The 23,664-nt window shown below is 42.7% G+C and overlaps 1 protein-coding gene across 1 annotated transcript in view; it reads right to left on the minus strand.

Moving 5' to 3' along the window:
• USP13 (ubiquitin specific peptidase 13) overlaps positions 1-23,664 on the minus strand; it is an 89,034-nt gene that overhangs the window by 35,985 nt on the left and 29,385 nt on the right. The window contains exons 4-10 of the mRNA XM_038416135.2: positions 18,299-18,420; positions 13,785-13,927; positions 13,333-13,517; positions 6,478-6,572; positions 3,613-3,800; positions 752-823; positions 400-493 (exon numbers count right to left, since the gene is read on the minus strand). Of these exons, the coding sequence (XP_038272063.1) occupies positions 400-493; positions 752-823; positions 3,613-3,800; positions 6,478-6,572; positions 13,333-13,517; positions 13,785-13,927; positions 18,299-18,420 (899 nt within the window). The remainder of the gene's footprint in view (positions 1-399; positions 494-751; positions 824-3,612; positions 3,801-6,477; positions 6,573-13,332; positions 13,518-13,784; positions 13,928-18,298; positions 18,421-23,664) is intronic.

The following is a 23,664-nucleotide window of genomic DNA, read 5'->3' on the forward strand; positions in this document are numbered from 1 at the left end:
TCAACAGTTTTGCCCTGGATTTCACTGGTAACAGGATCAGGTCCTTTGGGTCATTATCCTTCATTTTGAGCTTTAGCCAGGTTGAGGATTTCAGTGCCAAATATTTAGGGCTCTCTAAAATAGCCTTCTGTTGTCCATTTAAAAATGTGCACAGGAGTTCATGGCACAGCTGGAGCAGTAGAATACCCTATTAGCAAAAAAAACCTGGTCCCTTTAAAACTTTGCACAAATAGCTGCTGACTAATAGATTCCTGAGGAGAATCTTGCACATTACACTTTGCTAAACATGCCGCATGGGACCAACTGCACCCCCATGCTCTCCAATAGCCAGCACCTGTTCCCTTTTCTCAGGACATCACTTTTACCTAGTTATCAGGCTGCGAATGCTCAGTCAAATACCTTGTGTTCTTCCTTCATCACCTGTTCAATAAGCTCAGATTTCATTGGTGGTTTAGAGTACTGGCCCGAAAGGAGGCCATGTCCTAATTTAGCCCTGTAGGGAGAAGGGGAAGAAAAACAAACAGAAAGACAAAGTTTTTCCTGCAGATTTGGAGAAAAGTAACTGACAATAACTTTAACTCCTTGAAATCTCTTTACCGTCTTCAATTAGCTAGGCTGGGATATATAACCATCATTCCTCCTCCCCTGTCCTTCTCCCCAACCCCTGTCAAGATGCTCTCCTACTATTTACAGCTAGTTTGCTGTAGCATTCTTGACTCAATATGCTTAATAATAGGAACCTGGCACTTACATCTGCGTGTTGAAATCTTGTGTTGGATCTAGAGGGGAGTAGTCGAATATTCTCGGAAGGTTTCCCACATACCTGGGCAGTGAGAATAAAGGAGAAATGGTCAAAGATTATAGGTGACTTTATCTGGGTCCTTTGCTAAGACACCTGGATGCCCTAGCAGGTTGTACTGCAGTGATATTTTGGGAGGGTTCTATAGTGACAAGTTTAAGCCACCACCATGATGCAAACAAACAATCCCTCTCTGCTTTAGAAGCTCCTAAGTGGAGGGGAAAAATAGATCAATGGTTAGGGTGCTAGCCTGGGACTTGGGAGATCTGGATTCCATTCCCTGCTCTGCCACTGACCTCCTGCATGACCTTGAGAGAGTCCCTTAGTCTCTCTGTATCTCAGGTCTCCATCTGTAAAATGGGGATAGTAGCATTGCACTACATCACAAGGTGTTGTGACACATTAAAGATTGTGAGGCATTCAAATACAGAGATGGGAGCCATATAAGCACCATGGATAGGTGGACAGCAAACTTACGAACTGTAGCACTTACTCTCATCAGAGTACTGCATGGACGTTCACTAATTAAGTCTTATAACATCTCTCTGAGATAAGTAACCTCTATGAGACAGTAAGTGATTTGCCCAAGTGCATCAAGTCAGGATTAGAACGAATGAATTCCTGGTTCCTAATCAATGGCTCTTTAACTGAATTCTGGATATACATCATACAAATGGTAAGGACTGCAGTCTGACAACAAGTTTCTGATGCCCAGTTTCAAAGAGAGAGAGAGACTAATTTGTGCCTTTTCAACAGGCACTGAAGAGTTTGTGAATCCATTCAGTGCTCCCACAGTGTGCAGAGCTTGGCAATTTTCATCAGAACACAATGAAGATCTGCCAAAGATGTGGGGCCACATTGAAAGACTATGTCCAAGTTAAGCCTGGTACGTCTTCCCTCATTAAAAATCTTCGCTATGTCAGTGATGCCAAACGCTCCAGACAGGTCCAACAATCATGCTGCCGAAAGCAGCCGCACTTGGCAAAGTCAATCCGGATATTACATTTAAAACTGAGTTAGGGAAGTTGGCACAAGGGTCCTACAGTGAAGGAGTTAATGAATCTGCAGACACCACTCCATATGGGTAAGTAAATAAATAAAAACAAATTCCATGTTCCCCCCGCCTTTTTTTCCAGAAGGCAAGGGCTACATGAAAATCTAGGAAGATGTCCAAGATCTGAGAGTGTCACTTTCAAGACATACACTACTTCCGTTGGGATATAAAGGAACATGCTAAGTTTTATCTTCAACCATGTGCAATTCTCCACAAACAACTATAAACGGCTGTTATTCCCAGCCTGGGAATGCTGAGTGTTCAAATTTGACTGCCAAGAAAAACTCTGAGATATAAAATAAGAAAGAGAAATTTCCTAAATGAACTGAAAACAACAGCATTTGTTTCTCACTCAGCAGAGGAAAGTAACTAAACAAACAACCCACTTGCAAAGCTGAGATTTTTATCAAGAAACAGCTTTGGCTGGTAAGATATGTATCTCCCTTTTAAGCCATCTACACACAAAAAAATTGTACTGGTTTAACTACTGATGTAGTTACACTGGTATAACATCCTGAGTGTGAACACAGTTATACTGGTATAAATGTGAAAAGAAAAGGAGTACTTGTGGCACCTTAGAGACTAACAAATTTATTAGAGCATAAGCTTTCGTGAGCTACAGCGCCGATGAAGTGAGCTGTAGCTCACGAAAGCTTATGCTCTAATAAATTTGTTAGTCTCTAAGGTGCCACAAGTACTCCTTTTCTTTTTGCGAATACAGACTAACACGGCTGCTACTCTGAAACCTGGTATAAATGTGCTTACACTAGTATAGCTTAGGCTGTGTCTACACTGCACACCGCACAGTGACACAGCTGTGCAGCTAGAGCAATTCCACTGTAAGGTACATAGTGTAGCCACTCTTTGTCGGCAGGAGAGAACTCTCTCAGCGACAAAATAAAACCACCTCCAATGAGAGGCAGTAGCTTTGTTGGCGGGAGAGTGTCTTCCACTGACAAAGCGCTGTCCAGACTGGCGCTTTTCATTGGTAAAACTTTTGTTGGTCAGGGGTGTGTACTTTTCACACCTCTAACCAACAAAAGTTTTACTGACAAAAGTGCAGTGTAGACATAGTTTACTCCTGTGCAGGAAAGGAAATAAGTTACATCTGTATAATACACCTTTATGTAACTGCTTCCATACTAGGGATTGTACTGATCTAATTATATTGGGGGACAAAAATCACATGCCTGACATAGTTATACTACTGTACCTCTAAAGGAAGGATAGTCCAGTGGTTAAGGCACTAGCATAGGACTTGAGAGACCTAGGTTCAATTCCCTGCTTTGCCACAGGCTTTCTCTGTGATCCTGAGCAAGTCACTTAGCTTCAGGGAAGACCCTGTGCCTAAATTCCCTATCTGTAAAATGGGGATAACAGCACTTACTTCCCTCACAAAGGTGTTGAGAGAATGAATATATTAAAGATGGTAAAGCTTTGATACTACGGGGGATGGGAGCCATTCAAGTACCACAGATAAATAGATGCTAGTTCAGAAACTGTATGCAGACCAGGCTGAAGTTCATGAGCCAGGGACCAATCCTACATCAATGAAGTCAAAAGCGATTTTGATTTCAAAAGCAGTAGAAGTCCTGGACCTCTTCCTCCCTAGTCCGTAAACACTCTCTGTCAAGCCATTGAAAAAGCTGGAAGACAGCCATTTACAAGAAGAGTTACACACTGAAATACTATATGGATTACATAAATGATAGATTTGTGACATCAGAGCCTGCGCAAAGCACTGCTGAGAATTACTTACGCTCGCTGAAACTCTGGGATGCTGAAAATGGCCTGCATGACAGCACTGAGGTAGCAGCTATTTCCCAGGTTCTTCATGCCAGTGTATCCTGGGCCATACATGGGCTTTAGCTTCACACCAGATTCCTGAATCACTTCCCACTCTGAGACTCTTGGTTTTATGTTGTTATCTCTTAGGCCGTTCTCTGTCTGAATGCAAAGGAGTTTGGTTTGTTTTTTTAATATATCTGCAATTATGATGCATTAATTACAAACCAACTTAGTTGTCATGTTATAATATGGAATAACCAACTGAAAATGAAAGTAAACAAGTTCCAACCCTAGGGAAGAAAGTTCAGAATCAAAACGCCAACAGCTTCTTGCTATTGCAATACACTGGCTAAGTATGTGTGAACATCTCTTCCTCCAGAGGCTGGTCCCAGTGAATACAACTTCTTGCTCCTCAGTCACAACTAATAGTGCTCCTTTAGCTCAAATGAGAGACACCTCAACTGGTGATGGTGAAGGTTCTCTTGCTCACACCTCTGGTGTCTCTACATTTGCAGCCACCATTCACAATACCATTATATATTATTAACAGTAGATCACCAATGTGTTAGGCATTTTGCTGGCAGCTCTGAAGGCAAGGGGTAAAATTCTGGACCCACTAAAGTCAATGGGAGTTCTGTCACTGAGTGAAATCCAGGTCCCACTGAAGTCAAAATTTTCATGTGTCCTCAATAAAATTGGCATTTTCCATTACTAAAAGTGATGATTAAAATAAACTAGTTTCTACACCAATATTAACAGCCTATTTTGATAATTAGAACTGAGAGAATTTTTCAAAAGTGAAATTTAACTTTTTATGGTTATTTTTGCAGTTTATTGTTTGCTTTCTCTCAGCTCAGACAATGAAAACAGACTGTGAACAAAAGTGAAACTGACTGGTCAGCTTCAGACCCATTTCATTTTCAGGTTCTCATTCACTGACACAAGATTGCACCTACCTCTTATATAACACTTTTCATTCATAGAGCTCTAAGTGCTTTACAAATGAGGTAGGTATCATTCTCCCCATTTTACATATGGGGAAAGTGAGGCACAGAGAGGGGAAGTGTCTTGCCCAAGGTCACCCAGCAGGTCAGTAGCAAAGCCATGAATAGAATGTAATTCTCCCAAGTCCCAATCCAGTGCTCTATCCTTTAGGCTATAAAATACTGCCTCCAAGGCTGAAAGTAAATACACACACACACAACACCTAAATTTGGGGCCAAATTTGACCAAACTTCCCTTTAATTATTTTTTTATTTGATTGTTAGTTCCTTGTTCCACTTATCTTTGGTGGATTTTGTGTTTTTACCCTTACATTTAAATGTACAACAGTTTTTTTTTTATTTGTGAAATTAAAAATTTACTCATCATAATTAAAAAATCTCAATATTCTTCTCTCTTTTATTTAGAGGATTTTCTTATTTTTGTGGGTAGTGACACACTAACCTCTGAAAGTTAAGCATGTAAACTCCAGACAAGGAAGGAATCCTATTGGAAGGTAATTTTTAGCTCCTGAAACCATAGGGGGTATGTCTACACAGCACTCTAAGCTTGGGCTCTGACTCACACAGAGTCACAGGTTTGAATTCAATACCTCATTTCTGTCCACACACAAATCAGTCTGACTAGGGTCCTAAAACCCTGGTAGGGGGTTGGTTCCAAGTCTGAGTCCTGCTGTGATTTGGGTCCAAGCCCTGTCATTTTGCAGTGTGGACGCAGCTCAAGCTGCAGGTCCCATTCTGGTCTGTTTAATGCAGCATGGCCACATTAGCATGTCTGAGAGACCCAATTCCAGCAACTGTAAACACATACAAAAGGGGAAAGGAGTGCCTAGGAAGGAGTACTGCAGAAAGGGATCTGGGGGTCAGAGTCGATCACAAGCTAAATATGATTCAACAGTGTAAGACTGTTGCAAAAAAAGCAAACATTATTCTAGTATGTATTATCAGAAATGTTATAACCAAGACACCAGAAGCAATTCTTCCACTCTACTCCGTGCTGATTACACCCTAACTGGAGTATTGTGTCCAGTTCTGGGCACCACATTTCAGGAAAGATGTGGACAAATTGGAGAAAGTCCAGAGAAGAGCAAAACAATTATTAAAGGTCTAGAAAACATGATCTATGAGGGAAGACTGAAAAAATTGCGATTGTTTAGTCTGTAGAAGAGAAGACAGAGGGGACATGATAACAGTTTTCAAGTACATAAAAGGTTGTTATGAGGAGGAGGGGAAAAAATTGTTCTTCTTAACATCTGAGGATAGGACGAGAAGCAATGGGCTTAAATTGCAGCAAGGGTGGTTTAGGTTGGACATTAGGAAAAACTTCCTGTCAGGGTGGTTAAGCACTGAAATAAATTACCTAGAGAGGTTATGGAGTCTCCATCATTGGAGATTTTTAAGAGCAGATTAGACAAACGCCTGTCAGGGATGGTCTAGATAATACTTAGTCCTGCCATGAGTGCAGGGGACTGGACTAGATGACCTCTCAAGGTGCTGTCCAGTCCTGTGATTCTATGATTCTATGACTGAGAGATCCAGGTCCAGCAACTGTAAACCCAGGCTTACAATGCAGTGTGAACGTTCAAATGCAGGCTTGGGAACAGTCCACAAGCCTGGGTCCCACAGCCCCGAGTTAACAATGCAGTGTAAACATACTGATTTAGAGCCCAGAGAATCTACACATACTAGCTGACAGTATTCTTCACCAAGCTAAATACTATTATTATAATCTCAGGCAGTTAGCTCTAGGAATCAGATTTTATTTTGCACTGATAAATTATTTTTTCCTGGTTAGAAGAATGTAAGAGACTCTAAATAAAAGATGAGTTTCCTACCACATGCATCTGGAGCATATCAATTCCAAAGTGCGCCAAGTGTTTTGCTATATGTGGATCTAAAACTGCATCCTCTTCATCAAAAGAATAGACATCTACAAAACAGAGAGAAGCAAATGTGAAGATGCACAGAATGTTACCTATTGGCTTTACTTAGGAATGGCAACAAAACATTTTAAGAATGGTACCACCTGTACAGGCTGGGCTATTGGTAGTACCAACATTTATGTATGACCTGCAAAAGTATATACACAGTTATACAGGTTGGAAGGTCTCTTACCCTTCACAATACAATCACATTATTAAGTGCTCTTAAAACAAAGTTTATATTTTCACAGAATTTAAAGTTTCCTAAAATATAAAAAAGTTTACTGTGGTTTCAAAAGAAAAGCAATATAAACGTGAGGTGTACTAAATGCAAGAAGCAAAAACACACACAAACATCAGTTATGCAGCAAATTTACATTTTCAACATAAGAGATTCTTTTCAAATTGTGTGATCATTTGAAACTCTATGAACCTGTATATATGCATGTGCAGACATTAGATACAGGCAGACAGAGGCACTAGAACTGTGGTCATATTGACTACTAATGATATTACATCAGTCATCAACTGCTGCTAAAGGCACAAGGAGAGCATCTTTGCCCTGTTGTGGTGCAGGAATGATCAAGGAGCACAGAGAAATCCATCCAATGACAAACAAAGGTAAACATTTTAGTAATAATAACCCAGGAGGGCCTTAGAAAATCATCATTATGCTTGAGAAAGGAAGGACTGTACCGTGGTTAGGGCACCTAGGATGTGAGAAACCTGGGTTCAAATTCCAGCTCTGCTACAGACTATCTATGTGGACTTGTGCAAGTCACTTAATCACTCTATACCTCAGTTCTCCCTGTGGATAATAGCAGTGCCCTTCCTCACATGAGTGTCAATGAGGCTACATATTAGAACAACTTACTATGAGTCTTGATGGCTCCATCACTGACAATTTTTTAACTTAAGACTGGATGTTTTTCTACAAGATATGCTCTAGGATTTATTTTGGGGGACATGTTCTGACCTGTGCTATACAGGAGGTCAGACACTAGATGATCATAGCAGTCCCTTTTGGCTTTGAATCTATAAATCTGTAAGACTGTGAGATGGGGGGCACAGAAATATCTTAGATACTTCCACATTTAGTGAGACCTATATTACTTAAATGTCTGCCAACACAATTCCTATCTTTAACTGCATAGATCACATCTGGTTCATAGAACTTGTTATAAATAGATCTATAAAATATCTCCCATAATAGGAATAAAACCTTCCAGCCTGCATTTCTGGGTTGTTATATCAGTTCCCTGGTGGATGAAGATTGTTGGATGTCAGGCTTGGGACTGATATGACAGAACTAAGGTGTGCTATGCTATTATGGAATGCCAGATTTATATAAACCCATACACCATACTGGTAAAAATTGCATGAGCCTGATCACAAGACTGCATTAGTTCTCAAAATAATTGCTTGCAGGATACCAGTGTAAGAATGTGTGACAGAGAAAATTCGCACTTAAAATGCCAAAATGTGCTTTTTACACACATGGCAAGCAATCTTCATTTTACTTTAGAGAATACCCATAGTAAGAATATTAGTTTTAATGTATAAAGCTTCATCAAACCCTCTAAAGAACCATTCAGCAATAACTAAAGCTAGACTGAATAGGATAACTACTAAAAAACTAGTAAGAACATTGGACCAAGATTCCTTGATCAGACAAAACTTGGGAGGTGGGAGACCTAGGTTCAACTCCCTGCTCTGCCACAGACTGACGATGTGACCTTGGGCAAGAGTCACTTAACTTCTCTATGCCTTGGGCATGTCTACATGGGAAAGTTTTACCAGTTAACTTGATGTACTTAAGTAGATATCACTCACCCCATGGACACTTATGCTGGAATAAGGGTTATTCTGGTGTAACTATATTGGTTTAAATTCACACCTTTGCTCATAGCTTTCCCACAAAGATGAGTCTCATTTCCACTAACAACAGTCAGGTACTTTATGGACCCCATCTCTGCAGTATCTAAGATAGACAGAGTCCCTAATGCTTTGTCTTTCTGTAACTGTTTGGGCTTCCTGGGCTCTGAACAGGAATCTCCTTTGCCGACCCCCTGGCCCCCATACAAAAACAGGTGCAGCAGTGAAATCCATGGCCCAGGCATGCTAGTGTGGGTCATGTGGGCTTGAGTCTGCCCTGGCAGGGTGAAAACACTGTGCTCGTTTGTTATCTCAGGGCAGAGCTCGAGCTGACAGGGGAAGCACTGTTTCTCCAGTGACAATATTTTTCCAGGGAAATAAAGTTTAATAAATCTGAGGAGAGGACAGAAAGGAAGGGAAGGTCCCAATGTTCAGTATTTACCAGGAGAGCCCTGTCAATGAGTTCAGTCCAGTGCAAATTTTGTCTTTCTGAAAAAGTAAATGATGTTTGCAGCCCTTCTATTGTGAAGGACACACTGATGAGACACACTGCAGCCAGCAGCCCCCTCATCATCTCTCTCTCCTGCCCCAAGCAAGAGGCCTATTTACCCTCTCCCCAGTTCTCCCCAGAACCTTACAGGACTCAGCACAGTTCCCTGGCCCTTCTTTACACCCAACCAGCAGAATACCCCCTGCCCTCCACTGACAGCCTTATGCTTGCCAGATCCCTGCCTGAGGGAGGGGCAGGAACCAGCAGAAGGGAGAGAGAGGTCCTGTTAGGTGCACAAGTTAGGGGAGATGCAGGGGAGATGCCAGCACAGGGGAAGGCAGTTCAGGACAGGTGTACCTGTTCCCAAGAGTCCTCAGCATGCCCCATCACCTAACAGCTAGAGATCTTCTCCCCTCGTCAGCAAAGAGTCAGCTGGCAACTTGAATGAAACTGTAGCAACTGGTCAGCCCCCCAAGAGCTTAGATAACTGGGTCCTGGTCCTGTGTTGACCTCATTACAACTATTTCCTTCGTGCTGGGGATTAGCCAGTAACCTAAGAGTTAATGCAGCTTTTAAAAAGATTAGTCAAGTTACTGGCCTGTAAAAGTTAAGCCTCCTGAGCCAGGGAGCGGCCCTTAAATTATGCTGGCTGATTAGTCCAGCATTCCCTCCATTAACGTTAGTCATGGGTGACCCTGCTGGTATTTGTGTGGCTTTAGCATGTCCCTCCACCGGAATTCCATTGTGAGTGTTCGCGTCCCAGAAGACATTTTGTTTTCATCCATATACAGGACCTCACGGCATTCCCATACTCTTATGGTGAAGTCATGAGTAGCCAAACAGACTGTAAAGTTCAGAATGCTTCTCAGAGTGAAATTACACACACACATCTAGCGTGACTGCCTTTATCAACATGGAAGCGGGGAGTTTATTTTCCCTAGTTCAGACAATTTTTTTGTGATCGAGAGAGAGTTGTTATCTGAAACCACAGCTCAGCAGAATAGTACAAATGGAACCTGGACACGTGAGCCATTAATCTTTGCTCAAGCCCAGCTCTCGTTTCATGGGTTCAACACCTTCAACTGTGCAGCTAAATATACTACAAAATATCATGGTGACTTTTAGAGAAGAGAGGAAGAAGAGGAGAGAGAAGGAATTCATTTATTCAAAATCAAGAGCAGCAAATCCCAGACCAGGGAGAAGAGGGCCCCTGTGGCCAAGTCTGAAGCACATTGGTATAGCAGATCACAGTAGATTCAGAACAGAGGTGGGTCAGAAAAGAAATAATTATGGTGGCAAGGAAAAGCAAGGCTCACAGCTGTGGGAAATGGAGGAGGGGAGTGGAAGAAAAGATATCCTGATGATCCTCACAGAAACACTAGAAACAAGAGAAGATGAGAAAAATTTGGGGTGGAAATTAAAGGGAAGCAAAAACAGAGGTGCTTGCAGGAAGAAATGCGTAGATGAACGCTGCGTGGCATGGAACGCTATCCCAATGTCCTTTTCAGATGGAGTTTTAAGTTCTGGTGCTTTATTTAGCTGCAGATGCAGCACTCCATTCCATGGTAAAGTGTAAGAGGAGCAGGGTGCAGGACTCTCTGTTTGACCCTAGAGAGTGGCTGCACAGGGAGGCCCTAGAGAACTGCCTGACAGAGACAGCCAATGCAAAGGATCCATGAAGCAGCTCATTCAACATCTGTGTCTGTGGTAAACAGGGCATGCTGCTTTCAGCCATTACCTCCTCTAGCCCTTCAGCCAGTTGAAAAGATGTGGCACCAGAGTGGAGAAAAATGGGACACAACTATATTGTTATGAGAGCTGAAAGAGGTGGCAGAATCTGTCCCACAGTACAGGAATTTGAAAGGCACAGACAAACAGGCATCTGGGAATGTACTGCATTTGAGGCCCTTGGCAGGGAATCAGAAGACTTGGGTTCAATTCCTGGCTCAGCCACAGATCTGCCATCTGACCTTGGGCTGTAAAGTGGGGTGATACCACTTGCTTTGTGGGTGTCTCATGCAATTCGTTGCTATTTGTACAGTGCTTTGAAATCCCCAGAAGACACTATGGGTTCAGTTGTGAGACCTCCTGTGCATCCATGCAGCAGGAGAATTACAGCGTGCAAGGAGCATGTGCTACCTGCATCCCTGGAGCCTGCAGGGAAGGAGGAGGGGAAATGCACCACCCAGGGCTACTACTCTCATCCTGGGGAGGTGGGCAGGGAGTGGGTGGAGCCTTGGCACACCTGAGCTGGTGCAAAGGGGAAACAATCTGTGCCAGCAAAAGGGCTGATAGATTACTCCCTCCCTGGAACAAGGTGGGGCAATGCATCTACATGCTGCCCCTTACTCAGGCTGGATTGTAGGGTTACAGTCCAGCCCTACAGAAAGTATTACATTTACCGCTGTCATTTGTATATAAAGAGAAGTGTTTTATTAATAAGTGAGCAAGTGGAGAGGGAGAGAATCTTTTCTGAAGGGAAGCCAGAGTTGACTTCAGACAGAACAGGAACAAAGACCACAAAGACCCATGCAGAACAGCTGCTACTCCTCATTCAGAGAGGAAGGATGACAGTTTGCCCTTTGTTATCAGAGAGGCCACAGAGAGGAGGGATGATAGGGTTAGGGCAGAAGGACAAGAGCAACAGGAAACTAGTATTGTTGCTTAAAGAGCACTGACAACGAGTGAAACAAACGTTCTCTTTAGAGACTCTTTTGCAGACAAAGTAGAATCCTGCTATGGGGATAGGTCAAGACTGACGTCTACATTCATGTTGTTAAAACACTGAACTTCCAAGATCAGACATGCACAAGGAATCAAATTCTCCATCTGGGAATGGGGGAGTGAATTTTGCTAGGTATTCTAATACAACAGCAGGTTGAATCAGGCACTCCCGCGGGCTGTAGTGTCCTTTCCCTGCAGCTGAGTGGTATTCAAGCGTGGAAAATTCTTTCCCTCCTTTGATGGAATCAAGGAAAAGCTGATCATTTAAATGTAAGGTAAATGTCTTACAACCAAATCCTCACTGATGCGGATTACAAATACAAGGGGCAAATATATCAGCTTTTTACAGGAAATGGCTTTTGGAAAGTCATTTTTCATCCATACAGCCATGAGCACTAAAAACCAAATTCTAGTGCATAATCATCTTCTTTGTTCATACCTCCTCCTGACAGTTGTATGAAAACAGAATCTCTTTGCTTAGGAATTTCGGCTCCTCATGCTTCTATCCCCTGTCTAATCCCCACGGTCCGTAATCCTCTCTACAGCAAAACAGTGGAATGTCAGAGGATACTGGAACACTACCACTTATATAGCTCCTTTCCTGTGAGAATCTTGAAGCACTTTACAAAAATTAACAAGCATCACATCAGGTCTGTGGGCTAGATGATTATTCATTAGTATGAATAAAAAGTTATGAGATCAATGCAGGAATCACTAGATGAAATTCTATGTCCTGTGCTAGGCAGGGGTCAGACCAGATGATCATAATGGTTCCTTTTGACCTTATAATCTAGTAAACTTCTAAACAAAGATCCTGTTTTCATCATGTTTCCCCAGCAGTAAAAACACATCTAGGAAATGCAAGAAGAAAAGATGCAAAACTAGAGTTCTCTTCAAACAGAATTTTTTCCAAGGTTCACAAATTCTTAGGTTTTCCTTTTCATTTCAAGCAAACCAAGTTTCCAGATACTTAAATCGTATGTATTATACATCAATCCTGCATCTTACTAGGGAACATTTACAAAAATTATACAATTTTTAAGAAACTGTAAAAAATCTGTTCCTTAAACCTACTGCTATCCAATATGAAAAATTATGTTAGTCACCACACAGAGTGACACAAATGGCAATACATTGTGTACCTTCCATTCTTCAAGAGCCTGTTTCCTTTTCTCCCAATACACATATATTTGTGTCTCAATTTACTATGGATAGTATATTTATAGGATATTTCCTACCCACATTTAGGCTATATACAGGCACTAAAAGAGCATAAAGATGTAAAGCCACAAACCAACATACAATACGTGTTCCCATATATATATATCTCACTCATTCTAGTTCTGGTCCAATTCACACAAGCTAACAGCTGAGCAAACACTTTCTGTCAAGAAACATAAGCACAGAAAAGCTGTCAGACATGGAAATCAGAGCAACATAACACAAGATTTGGCTATTCCAGCTTGTGTAAATTGGTGACGCACCAATAAAGCTATGTGATTTACACCAGTTGAGGATCTGCCCCATGAAATCTGCATCTCTCACAGCTGCTCCAAAATGTGTGATGTGTACAGTGATTTATTAACAAATACAGCTATTCTGGGCTATAAAAGAGGCTGTGATGTATGTTGTACATTTTGGTTTCTTTGTAGCTGAGCACAAATCACCTGGCAACTAACCTGCACCATCGGGAGTGATGGTTCCCAGCTTCACTGCTAAGGGATAGCCCATCTCTTTGTAGTGTTCCAGTGCATGTCCGTTTCCCCCACTGCCATCGAAGAACCATTTCCCGCACAGCACCGAGCCGTCCGTCAGGTTCAGCCAGAGGTTCTCCCGCAGGTCACACTTCGAGCACTTCCAGCCACTGCCAAGGGGAACATTGAAAGAAAAGCAAAAGAAAGCAATCAGTGCTACAACCCAAAATGCTGACATTTGAGTCCATAAACAAAAGCCCACCAGCTACCAACGTGGAGTACAAGGGAGTCTCACGGCTGCGTCATTTGGTTTAGGACCAGCTTCTTGAGTTGCCCACATGGACCTCCAAGATCACAAAACATAGGCAGCTCCTGCAGTGAGCCTTTTTCTGAAGCGCACTGGTCACCAAACAAACAAACAAACTCTGGCACCCTACCTGGGGGGAATCCTAACACCGTTGTCTATCTGTACAAGCGTTTTGGCGTGTTTGGATACTTGTAGCTCTTCTTCCCAGGAGTCCGGGTCCTGCTTTCGGTAGGGAGATTTTGAACTGAGGACTGCATCACAAGCTATTGTTACCTATAAAATGAAGCCAAATAAAGCAGGGAGGTCAAACTCAAAAAATAACCCATTTGACAGTTCTTAGAAGGCAAAACTGAAAAGCCTCTGTCAAACGGGCGCTAGGTACCATTGAAAGTCATAGGGAGTAAGGCAGCTAGCTGCCTTTTGTGCCTTTGAAAGTCTCTCCCTTTGTAAATAAACTCTCTTCATGTTTCCAAGCCACTAAATAGACCAAGACACATTCTACCCTCAGTTGCATCTGTGCAGCCCCAGTAAAGTCCATCACCTGGGTATGACTGAAGGCAGAATCAGGACCTCTGTGTTCTGGCTCAAAAAATAACAAATACATTTCCAATTGAAAAGGATATTTGGAAAAACAAGCAAAAGTTTCCTTTATTTCCCAAGGGAAAAAATCTTGATGGTTCTTTGTTTCCCCTGAAAGAACTGAGTGGGCCATTGTCCGGTTAGGGCTAATGCTAGCTGGGTGTTGAGCTGGTAGCATCAAACCTAAAGGAACTCAGAGTCAATGTTTATGCCCAATTCAAGGATCTGGCTAGAATTTAGGACCCAGATCAGCAAGATATTGAAGCAAATGCATAACATGACATCAATATGCACACAAGTTCTTTGCGGAATAACAGCCATTACCATCATTACTATAGCAGGTCAGGGACTATAATAAAATATGCTGCTTTAAAAATAAACAGTGTGTTTTCTCTGCAACAGCTGATATCACATAGTCTTAAAACAGGACATTTTCTTACACTCTCTAAACTAGCCTAGGTGCTTGCAAACTGTCAACTCTTACCCCTATATACACAGCATACCTGTGTAGTATGGGTTTTTAATGAGTTTACACATTGCATAAGAATGCTTTCCTTTAACCCGTAACTCCACAAAGTTTGGTTTCTCCATAAAGACACACTGTGAAATAGTTGAAAGCCCAAATGTAGATTGCGTATCCTTTTCTTTTAAAACACAGACCTGAATATCAAGAGAAATGCTTTTAAATTTTGCTTTTTTATTTTAATGAAACCAGTTTGCTTTGATTTTAAACATTTCCATGCAGAGTTTGTAACCCAACCATTGCAGCAGCATTGTGATAATTTATAGAAACCAGAAAGTGAAACTCACAAGTCTGGTTTCATTGTCCCAGCACAGAGGCATACAAAAGACAAACCAACAGCATTAATTTGGAAGTGAAAATTAAATTATTATAACTAAAATACCTAATACATTATCTAAGGAATTATTAATAACGTGTAAGAACATGTAGGTTTTTGTAAATAAATATTTGATTTTTTGCCTGTGGCAAACCTTGAGCCAAGCTAATGAAAACAGATTATCTTCCAATTTATTTGTTACATTCTTAGGCCCCAATCCAATAGAACTACCCATGTGATTAAAGTTCAGCAGGTGGATAAGTGTCTGCAGGTTTGGGGCTTTTCTTTGGCCCAAACTTTCCGAAGTGGCCTCTGTTTTTGGGTACCCATCTTGAGACATCTTGTTCCTGGTTTTCAGAAATGCTGAGCACCCACACCATCAACTGAAGTCAATGGGAACTGGGGTTTCTCAGTCTCTGAATATCAAGCCCTTTGGTGCCTCAAATAGTGTATCCAAAACCGAGTCTCCTTTGGAAAACATCAGCCTTCTTTTGATAGTGCAGATAACAGAACAACAAAAATGCAGGTTTCAGACTAGCAGCCGTGTTAGTCTGTATTCGCAAAAAGAAAAGGAGTACTTGTGGCACCTTAGAGACTAATAAATTTATTTGAGCATAAGCTTTCGTGAGCTACAGCTCACTTCATCTGATGCAGAAACAGATGCAGCAGTCAATTCTCAACATGACTCGGTACTTCTGTACAAAGCACTGCCAAGCCTCACATCTGCTGAAGGGGAATTCCCAAGCCTTCAATCCCCATCACTTGTTTGCAGCTTCCTTAAACTCTCTTCTCCCTCCACTTGCGATGGCCATGATCTCCCTCCTCCCTCCCTAAACACCCTCTACCTTCTCCCGATCACTGGTGCCAAGTTCTGTAGCATGTGCTAATCCCTCAGTTTGCTTCCGCAACCTAACCACCACCTGCCTTCACTGACCCACATACTCACCTCTCACTTCTTCTCTCAATACCAGCCAACCTTCTCTCCCCCTGCCTCAGCAATCAGACCCCTGACCTCCCCAACTACCACCCCAGCCCCCATCTCCTCCAACTTCACTGAATGCTTATCTACACGTGTAGACTCTGTTGCTCCTCCAGCTTCATCCTGCTGCCTCCGCTTTCCATACCACTCCACCTGCACTCTCTGAGGTCTCTAGCAACTGCATCCTGGCCAGATCTCAGGGTCTCATCACCAGCTTCATCCTCTCTGCTGCTTTGGACTGCCCCATACACTCCTTTTCAATATTTTTGCCTCCCCGGGTTTTTGCCCCTCTCCAGGCCAACAAGACAACTGTTAAGATCCTCTTCCTTGCCCATCACCATCTAACCTCACCCCTCTGAATCCCTCCACCGGCTCCCCCTTCTCCATCTCAAAGTTCAAGATTCTCGCTCTTGCCTGTAAGACCCTGCATAACTCTGCCATCTGTTCTTAACTGCCCTGGTCTCTTTTGCTTCACCCCTCTCTAACCTCCTCCACACTGTCAAAGAGCTAGTATCCACACACCATGGGTCCACTTCTCCCAGCACAGTCTTTACTCTTTCTTCCACCACCCAGAGGTGATCTGTAAGGCCACTGCCCTCTCCCCGTTGAAATCCCTCCAGTAGAACAGTTTTGGGGGGAGAAAAAAGGAGAGACAGGACATATAGGAGAAGAGGTAGAGAATACAATAAAGAGAAAGGGTAGGGGAGCAAAAGGAGAAGAATGGTCTACTAATTAAGGCACTAGCCTGAGACACAGGAGACCTGAGTTCAATTCCTTGCTCTGCGATAACTTCCTATGTGACTGTGGGCAAGTTACCATTTTAGTCTCTCAGTGCCTCAGGTCCCAATCTGTAAAATGGGGCACTTCCCTACCATATAGGGGTGATAGGAGGATAAACATATTAATTGTGAGGTTCTGAGATACTACAGTGATGAGGGCTATATAAGTGCCCCAGGAAGGAAGAGAGGGGTCAAAAACAGATCATCAAGGCAAAGCATGAAGACATGATAACAGTCTTCAAGTATATAAAAGGTTGTTATAAAGAGGAGGGTGAAAAATTGTGATCCTTAATCACTGAGGACAGGACAAGTGTAATGGGCTTAAACTGCAGCAAGGGAAAATTAGGTTAGATGTTAAGAAAAACTTTCTAACTGTCAGGGTGGTTAAGCACTGGAACAAATTACCTAGGAAGGTTGTGGAATCCCCATCATTGGAGACTTTTAAGAATAGGTTAGACAAACACCTGTCAGGGACAGTCTAGATCAGTGGTTCCCAAACTGGGGTTCGTGAACCCCTGGGGTTCTCAGAAAAAATTCTCTAATGGCAGACAGAGCTGTCCCTAGGGACCCTGGGCAGCACAGGACCAGCAGCCCGGAGCCCTTGGACTTCCAAGAGCTAAGCAGATCAAAGCAAGCATATCTATCACACTGAGGAGATTTCAACTTCAAGACTCTTCATAAGAAATGGAAAGGGAGGTAGATTTTTTTGCTATCTTTAAAATTAAATAGGCAGCTAGTATTGTTTTTAAAATTATTATGAAGAACAAGTTTAAGCTTTGTTGTAACGTGCGTTGTTTGCCTGGACTGTTCAAGACCTGAATGCTTCTGTAGGAGGAACTCTTTGAGTTGGCTTCTGAAATACCTTCATTCTGTTTCACATCTGATATTCCTTGATGAAACATAGGAGCCTTGTCTTATAACGGGCTTATTCAAAGTGATACAAGCTATGAAAGTGAGATCTAGGAAGAGTGTTGCTGTTTTCATAATGTAATAAAAATACTGTAATGATAAATAATAAATAATAACAAATAGTGTGTAATAAGCATAGCATAAAAACAAATTTTATATTTCCAAGATCACTGCTTTCATAATTTATACTCAGGTAAAGGAGAAAATCCCTGGAAATATTCATTTTTAGGAGGGGGTATGCGAGACGTGACATTTTCATGAAAGGGGTTCACAGATTGTTAAAGTTTGGGAATCACTGGTTTAGATAAATACTTAGTCCTTCCTCAGTCGTACATTTCTATGATTCTAAAAGATAAACCATTGGCCATAGAACAGGACAGAATAAGTGGAGTGAACCAGGAAGAGGAAGAAGGTAAAACAGAACCAAGAGACAGATGGATGAGGGAGACCCTGATAGTAAAAATAACCAACATACACATGAGCAAACAAACCCCTGTATCCATAAAAATGAACTTGGAGTCAATTCCTACTCTGCCACCAGTAGCACACACTCACTGACCAGTGCTGGCAACTCCTCTATATTTGGTAATGGAATTTCATAGTGATCTGGAAATATAACGAGTTTGGCTTCATCTTCATACTCAAAATCATCATTGTTTAAATCGCCATTTGTTTCTAGATCTGCAAAAGAGAGAGAGAGAGAATGTAAGGAGATGATAAACTGTTAAGGAAACTAAAAAAATCTTTAGACTGAAATCTGACAATTTATCTGGGGGGAAAAGATGAGGAACAAAATATCCATCTTGAGTTAATACTCATTCACAATCACAGCTGCGCTGGCCACCGAGTACAGCAGCCATCGTTGTGTTGTTACGGAAATTGCACTTTGGGAAGTAGATAAGCTCCTGGTATTCTTTTGGGTTACTCATTAAGAACAAGAACATAATGCATTCTGGTAGCAACTTTCATCTAGGTTTCGAAGCACTTTACAAACACTGAGGCTTTGTCTGTATTGGAAAGTTTTACCCATTATATCATATAGTCATACCAATGTGACCCTCCATGTGGACACACTTATTCCAATATAGAGTGGCTTTCTTTGGTTTAGCTTAAACCCCTTCCCATATAACATGAACTAAACCAAAAAAGGCACGCGTACTGTAATAAAAATGTGTACACTGGGGTTTATACCTGCATAGCTATATAATTTAAATTCACACCTTAGATTTTAGCAAAAACACTTTTCCCTGTAGACAAGAATAATCAAAGTCTCATATCATTCCCCATGAAGTATAACAAACAAATGAGGAAGGTGAAGCACAGAGAATCATAGAATCATAGAATCATAGAATATCAGGGTTGGAAGGGACCCCAGAAGGTCATCTAGTCCAACCCCCTGCTCAAAGCAGGACCAAGTCCCAGTTAAATCATCCCAGCCAGGGCCTTGTCAAGCCTGACCTTAAAAACCTCTAAGGAAGGAGATTCTACCACCTCCCTAGGTAACGCATTCCAGTGTTTCACCACCCTCTTAGTGAAAAAGTTTTTCCTAATATCCAATCTAAACCTCCCCCATTGCAACTTGAGACCATTACTCCTCGTTCTGTCATCTGCTACCATTGAGAACAGTCTAGAGCCATCCTCTTTGAAACCCCCTTTCAGGTAGTTGAAAGCAGCTATCAAATCCCCCCTCATTCTTCTCTTCTGCAGACTAAACAATCCCAGCTCCCTCAGCCTCTCCTCATAAGTCATGTGCTCTAGACCCCTAATCATTTTTGTTGCCCTTCGCTGTACTCTTTCCAATTTATCCACATCCTTCCTGTAGTGTGGGGCCCAAAACTGGACACAGTACTCCAGATGAGGCCTCACCAGTGTCGAATAGAGGGGAACGATCACGTCCCTCGATCTGCTCGCTATGCCCCTACTTATACATCCCAAAATGCCATTGGCCTTCTTGGCAACAAGGGCACACTGCTGACTCATATCCAGCTTCTCGTCCACTGTCACCCCTAGGTCCTTTTCCGCAGAACTGCTGCCGAGCCATTCGGTCCCTAGTCTGTAGCGGTGCATTGGATTCTTCCATCCTAAGTGCAGGACCCTGCATTTATCCTTATTGAACCTCATTAGATTTCTTTTGGCCCAATCCTCCAATTTGTCTAGGTCCTTCTGTATCCTATCCCTCCCCTCCAGCGTATCTACCACTCCTCCCAGTTTAGTATCATCCGCAAATTTGCTGAGAGTGCAATCCACACCATCCTCCAGATCATTTATGAAGATATTGAACAAAACGGGCCCCAGGACCGACCCCTGGGGCACTCCACTTGACACCGGCTGCCAACTAGACATGGAGCCATTGATCACTACCTGTTGAGCCCGACAATCTAGCCAGCTTTCTACCCACCTTATAGTGCATTCATCCAGCCCATACTTCCTTAACTTGCTGACAAGAATGCTGTGGGAGACCGTGTCAAAAGCTTTGCTAAAGTCAAGAAACAATACATCCACTGCTTTCCCTTCATCCACAGAACCAGTAATCTCATCATAAAAGGCGATTAGATTAGTCAGGCATGACCTTCCCTTGGTGAATCCATGCTGACTGTTCCTGATCACTTTCCTCTCCTCTAAGTGCTTCAGGATTGATTCTTTGAGGACCTGCTCCATGATTTTTCCAGGGACTGAGGTGAGGCTGACCGGCCTGTAGTTCCCAGGATCCTCCTTCTTCCCTTTTTTAAAGATGGGCACTACATTAGCCTTTTTCCAGTCATCCGGGACTTCCCCCGTTCGCCACGAGTTTTCAAAGATAATGGCCAAGGGCTCTGCAATCACAGCCGCCAATTCCTTCAGCACTCTCGGATGCAATTCGTCCGGCCCCATGGACTTGTGCACGTCCAGCTTTTCTAAATAGTCCCTAACCACCTCTATCTCTACAGAGGGCTGGCCATCTCTTCCCCGTTTTGTGTTGCCCAGCACAGCAGTCTGGGAGCTGACCTTGTTAGTGAAAACAGAGGCAAAAAAAGCATTGAGTACATTAGCTTTTTCCACATCCTCTGTCACTAGCTTGCCTCCCTCATTCAGTAAGGGGCCCACACTTTCCTTGGCTTTCTTCTTGTTGCCAACATACCTGAAGAAACCCTTCTTGTTACTCTTGACATCTCTTGCTAGCTGCAGCTCCAGGTGCGATTTGGCCCTCCTGATATCTTTCCTACATGCCCGAGCAATATTTTTATACTCTTCCCTGGTCATATGTCCAACCTTCCACTTCTTGTAAGCTTCTTTTTTATGTTTAAGATCCGCTAGGATTTCACCATTAAGCCAAGCTGGTCGCCTGCCATATTTACTATTCTTTCGACTCATCGGGATGGTTTGTCCCTGTAACCTCAACAGGGATTCCTTGAAATACAGCCAGCTCTCCTGGACTCCCTTCCCTTTCATGTTAGTCCCCCAGAGGATCCTGGCCATCTGTTCCCTGAGGGAGTCAAAGTCTGCTTTCCTGAAGTCCAGGGTCCGTATCCTGCTGCTTACCTTTCTTCCCTGCGTCAGGATCCTGAACTCAACCAACTCATGGTCACTGCCTCCCAGATTCCCATCCACTTTTGCTTCCCCCACTAATTCTACCCGGTTTGTGAGCAGCAGGTCAAGAAAAGCGCTCCCCCTAGTTGGCTCCCCTAGCACTTGCACCAGGAAATTGTCCCCTACGCTTTCCAAAAACTTCCTGGATTGTCTATGCACCGCTGTATTGCTCTCCCAGCAGATATCAGGAAAATTAAAGTCACCCATGAGAATCAGGGCATGCGATCTAGTAGCTTCCGTGAGTTGCCGGAAGAAAGCCTCATCCACCTCATCCCCCTGGTCCGGTGGTCTATAGCAGACTCCCACCATGACATCACTCTTGTTGCACACACTTCTAAACTTAATCCAGAGACACTCAGGTTTTTCCACAGTTTCGTACCGGAGCTGAGGCCAACATTTTTAAAAGTAGTTTTTAATTTTGATGCCTCATTTTTGGGGGCCCCAACTTGAGCCCCCCAGATTTTCAGAGGTGTTGAGAACATGAACCTACTATTCACTCCCGCACTTCCCATTCTCTGCCCCTGGGGTTATGGTTGCTCAGAAGCTCTGAAAATCAAGACCCACATGCCTCACATTATGCCACATGCCCCAAAATGGAAGTGCACAAAAGCAGAGGGCCTCTTGGGGAAATGAGAAAAGGAGTACTTGTGGCACCTTAGAGACTAACAAATTTATTAGAGCATAAGCTTTCGTGAGCTACCTTTTCTGAAACCTGTCTTGGGGAAATGTTGGCTGAGATCTGCCCATCAGTGGGTGGACAACTTAACGATACTGAGCAATTTGGTACGGTGAAGTAACTTCCCTTCCTAACCAATAACAGATGAACGTAGAATAAAAGAAGCTGATGGGTGTTGCAGTGACCATTTGCCTGCTCTCCTGGTGCCTTCTTGGACATATATGAATACGGAAGATGATACACTCAGATCCACAGCTGAAAAGTCCCAAGTATTATTATTATAGGAAACTAAATGCCCAAGATTAACTGGGTTAACAAGCAGTAATATTTACATGCGATTTGGGTCTTTTAATCATCTTTCATTTCCCTTCATTTATGCTATGCAGATTTTATAAGATGAAGCCACAAAAAGGAACAGCGTAAGGAGAGTGACAAGTAAAAGCATGACCGTGTTGCAGTTTTCATGGAAGTCAATGGACATTTTCCCATAAACATGATGGAAGCAGAATCCATCTAGACATCAGGTTTCTACAGATCAGATACTGTCACATGGAGAAGAGAATATCTGGCCTGAGGTGGTGGATAGCTGACCCAGGTTGGCCCTTATTTGTTCTCAAGGTACATACATAACTTTTACTAATCTACTTAAATGTTAAACAAGCACTGGCAGCAACCACCTCACATGTGGAATGTATGAAATCTGGGGTAAGGTGAAGATGGAAGGTGCATAGGTTAAATTACACCCTCTACTTATCCACAGAACAGTCACAGAATAAACAGAATCACTATGAGCTTCTCCAAAACTCTCACACTAATACACCTCAATCGGACCTGGAGGGACAACAATAATCCAGGCTCCATTGAGTCCTTGGCTCTCTGCTGAGGCTGCCAAACCAGGATCAATTAGTGCCAACTGGGGTTTTAATAATGTGACCACTTGTCTAATAACAACTGGCCCAACCCCACCAACCCACTGCACATAGGCTGAAAAGACATCCAACAGAAAGTAGCAACCTTTAATCACTAACAACCTGGGCTAGATTAAAACAGATGATCTAGAGGAGAGACTAACTCATTACCAACTCCCTGGCTAGCCAATTCTCTCAATAATCCTTTTCCTTAAAAATAATTTTCACAGCAGTCTAATATGGATCACCCAATAACTCCACTACAACCAGCGTCTCTTTAACATTTCCCATTTCAACCCTTGATTCTGAAGGAATTCTATGGATCCAAACTCAATGCTAAAATTTTTCAGAATGCACCTAAAAATAACTTATCTGTTCTTAAAGAGAAATCAAACCAAACAACTTCAAGCCACGGAGGTGTGTGACACCAAACCATGCTGAAGTTCAGTAATGCCCAAGATACTGACAAGTGGCGACCATCCATAAGGCTAAACAGTTTAAACACACAGTGTCTCTAGGTAACTCTAGGTAACTGTTATGCTCCAGTTCCCGAAAGCAGCTAAAATATCCAGCATACATCAACATAGGTGTGGAGAAGGTAAGTCATCCCATTTGGAGCCTGTAACGATACATTTCAATCAGCCACCAGAGGGCACTGGAGGATGGCCTACTCCAGTGGTTCTCAACCAGCGGTACATGTACTCCTGGGGGTACACAGTGTTCTTCCAGGGAGTACATCAACTCATCTAGATATTTGCCTAGTTTTACAACAGG

The sequence above is a fragment of the Dermochelys coriacea genome, chromosome 9, assembly GCF_009764565.3.
Source record: "Dermochelys coriacea isolate rDerCor1 chromosome 9, rDerCor1.pri.v4, whole genome shotgun sequence".
Lineage (NCBI taxonomy): Eukaryota > Metazoa > Chordata > Testudines > Dermochelyidae > Dermochelys > Dermochelys coriacea.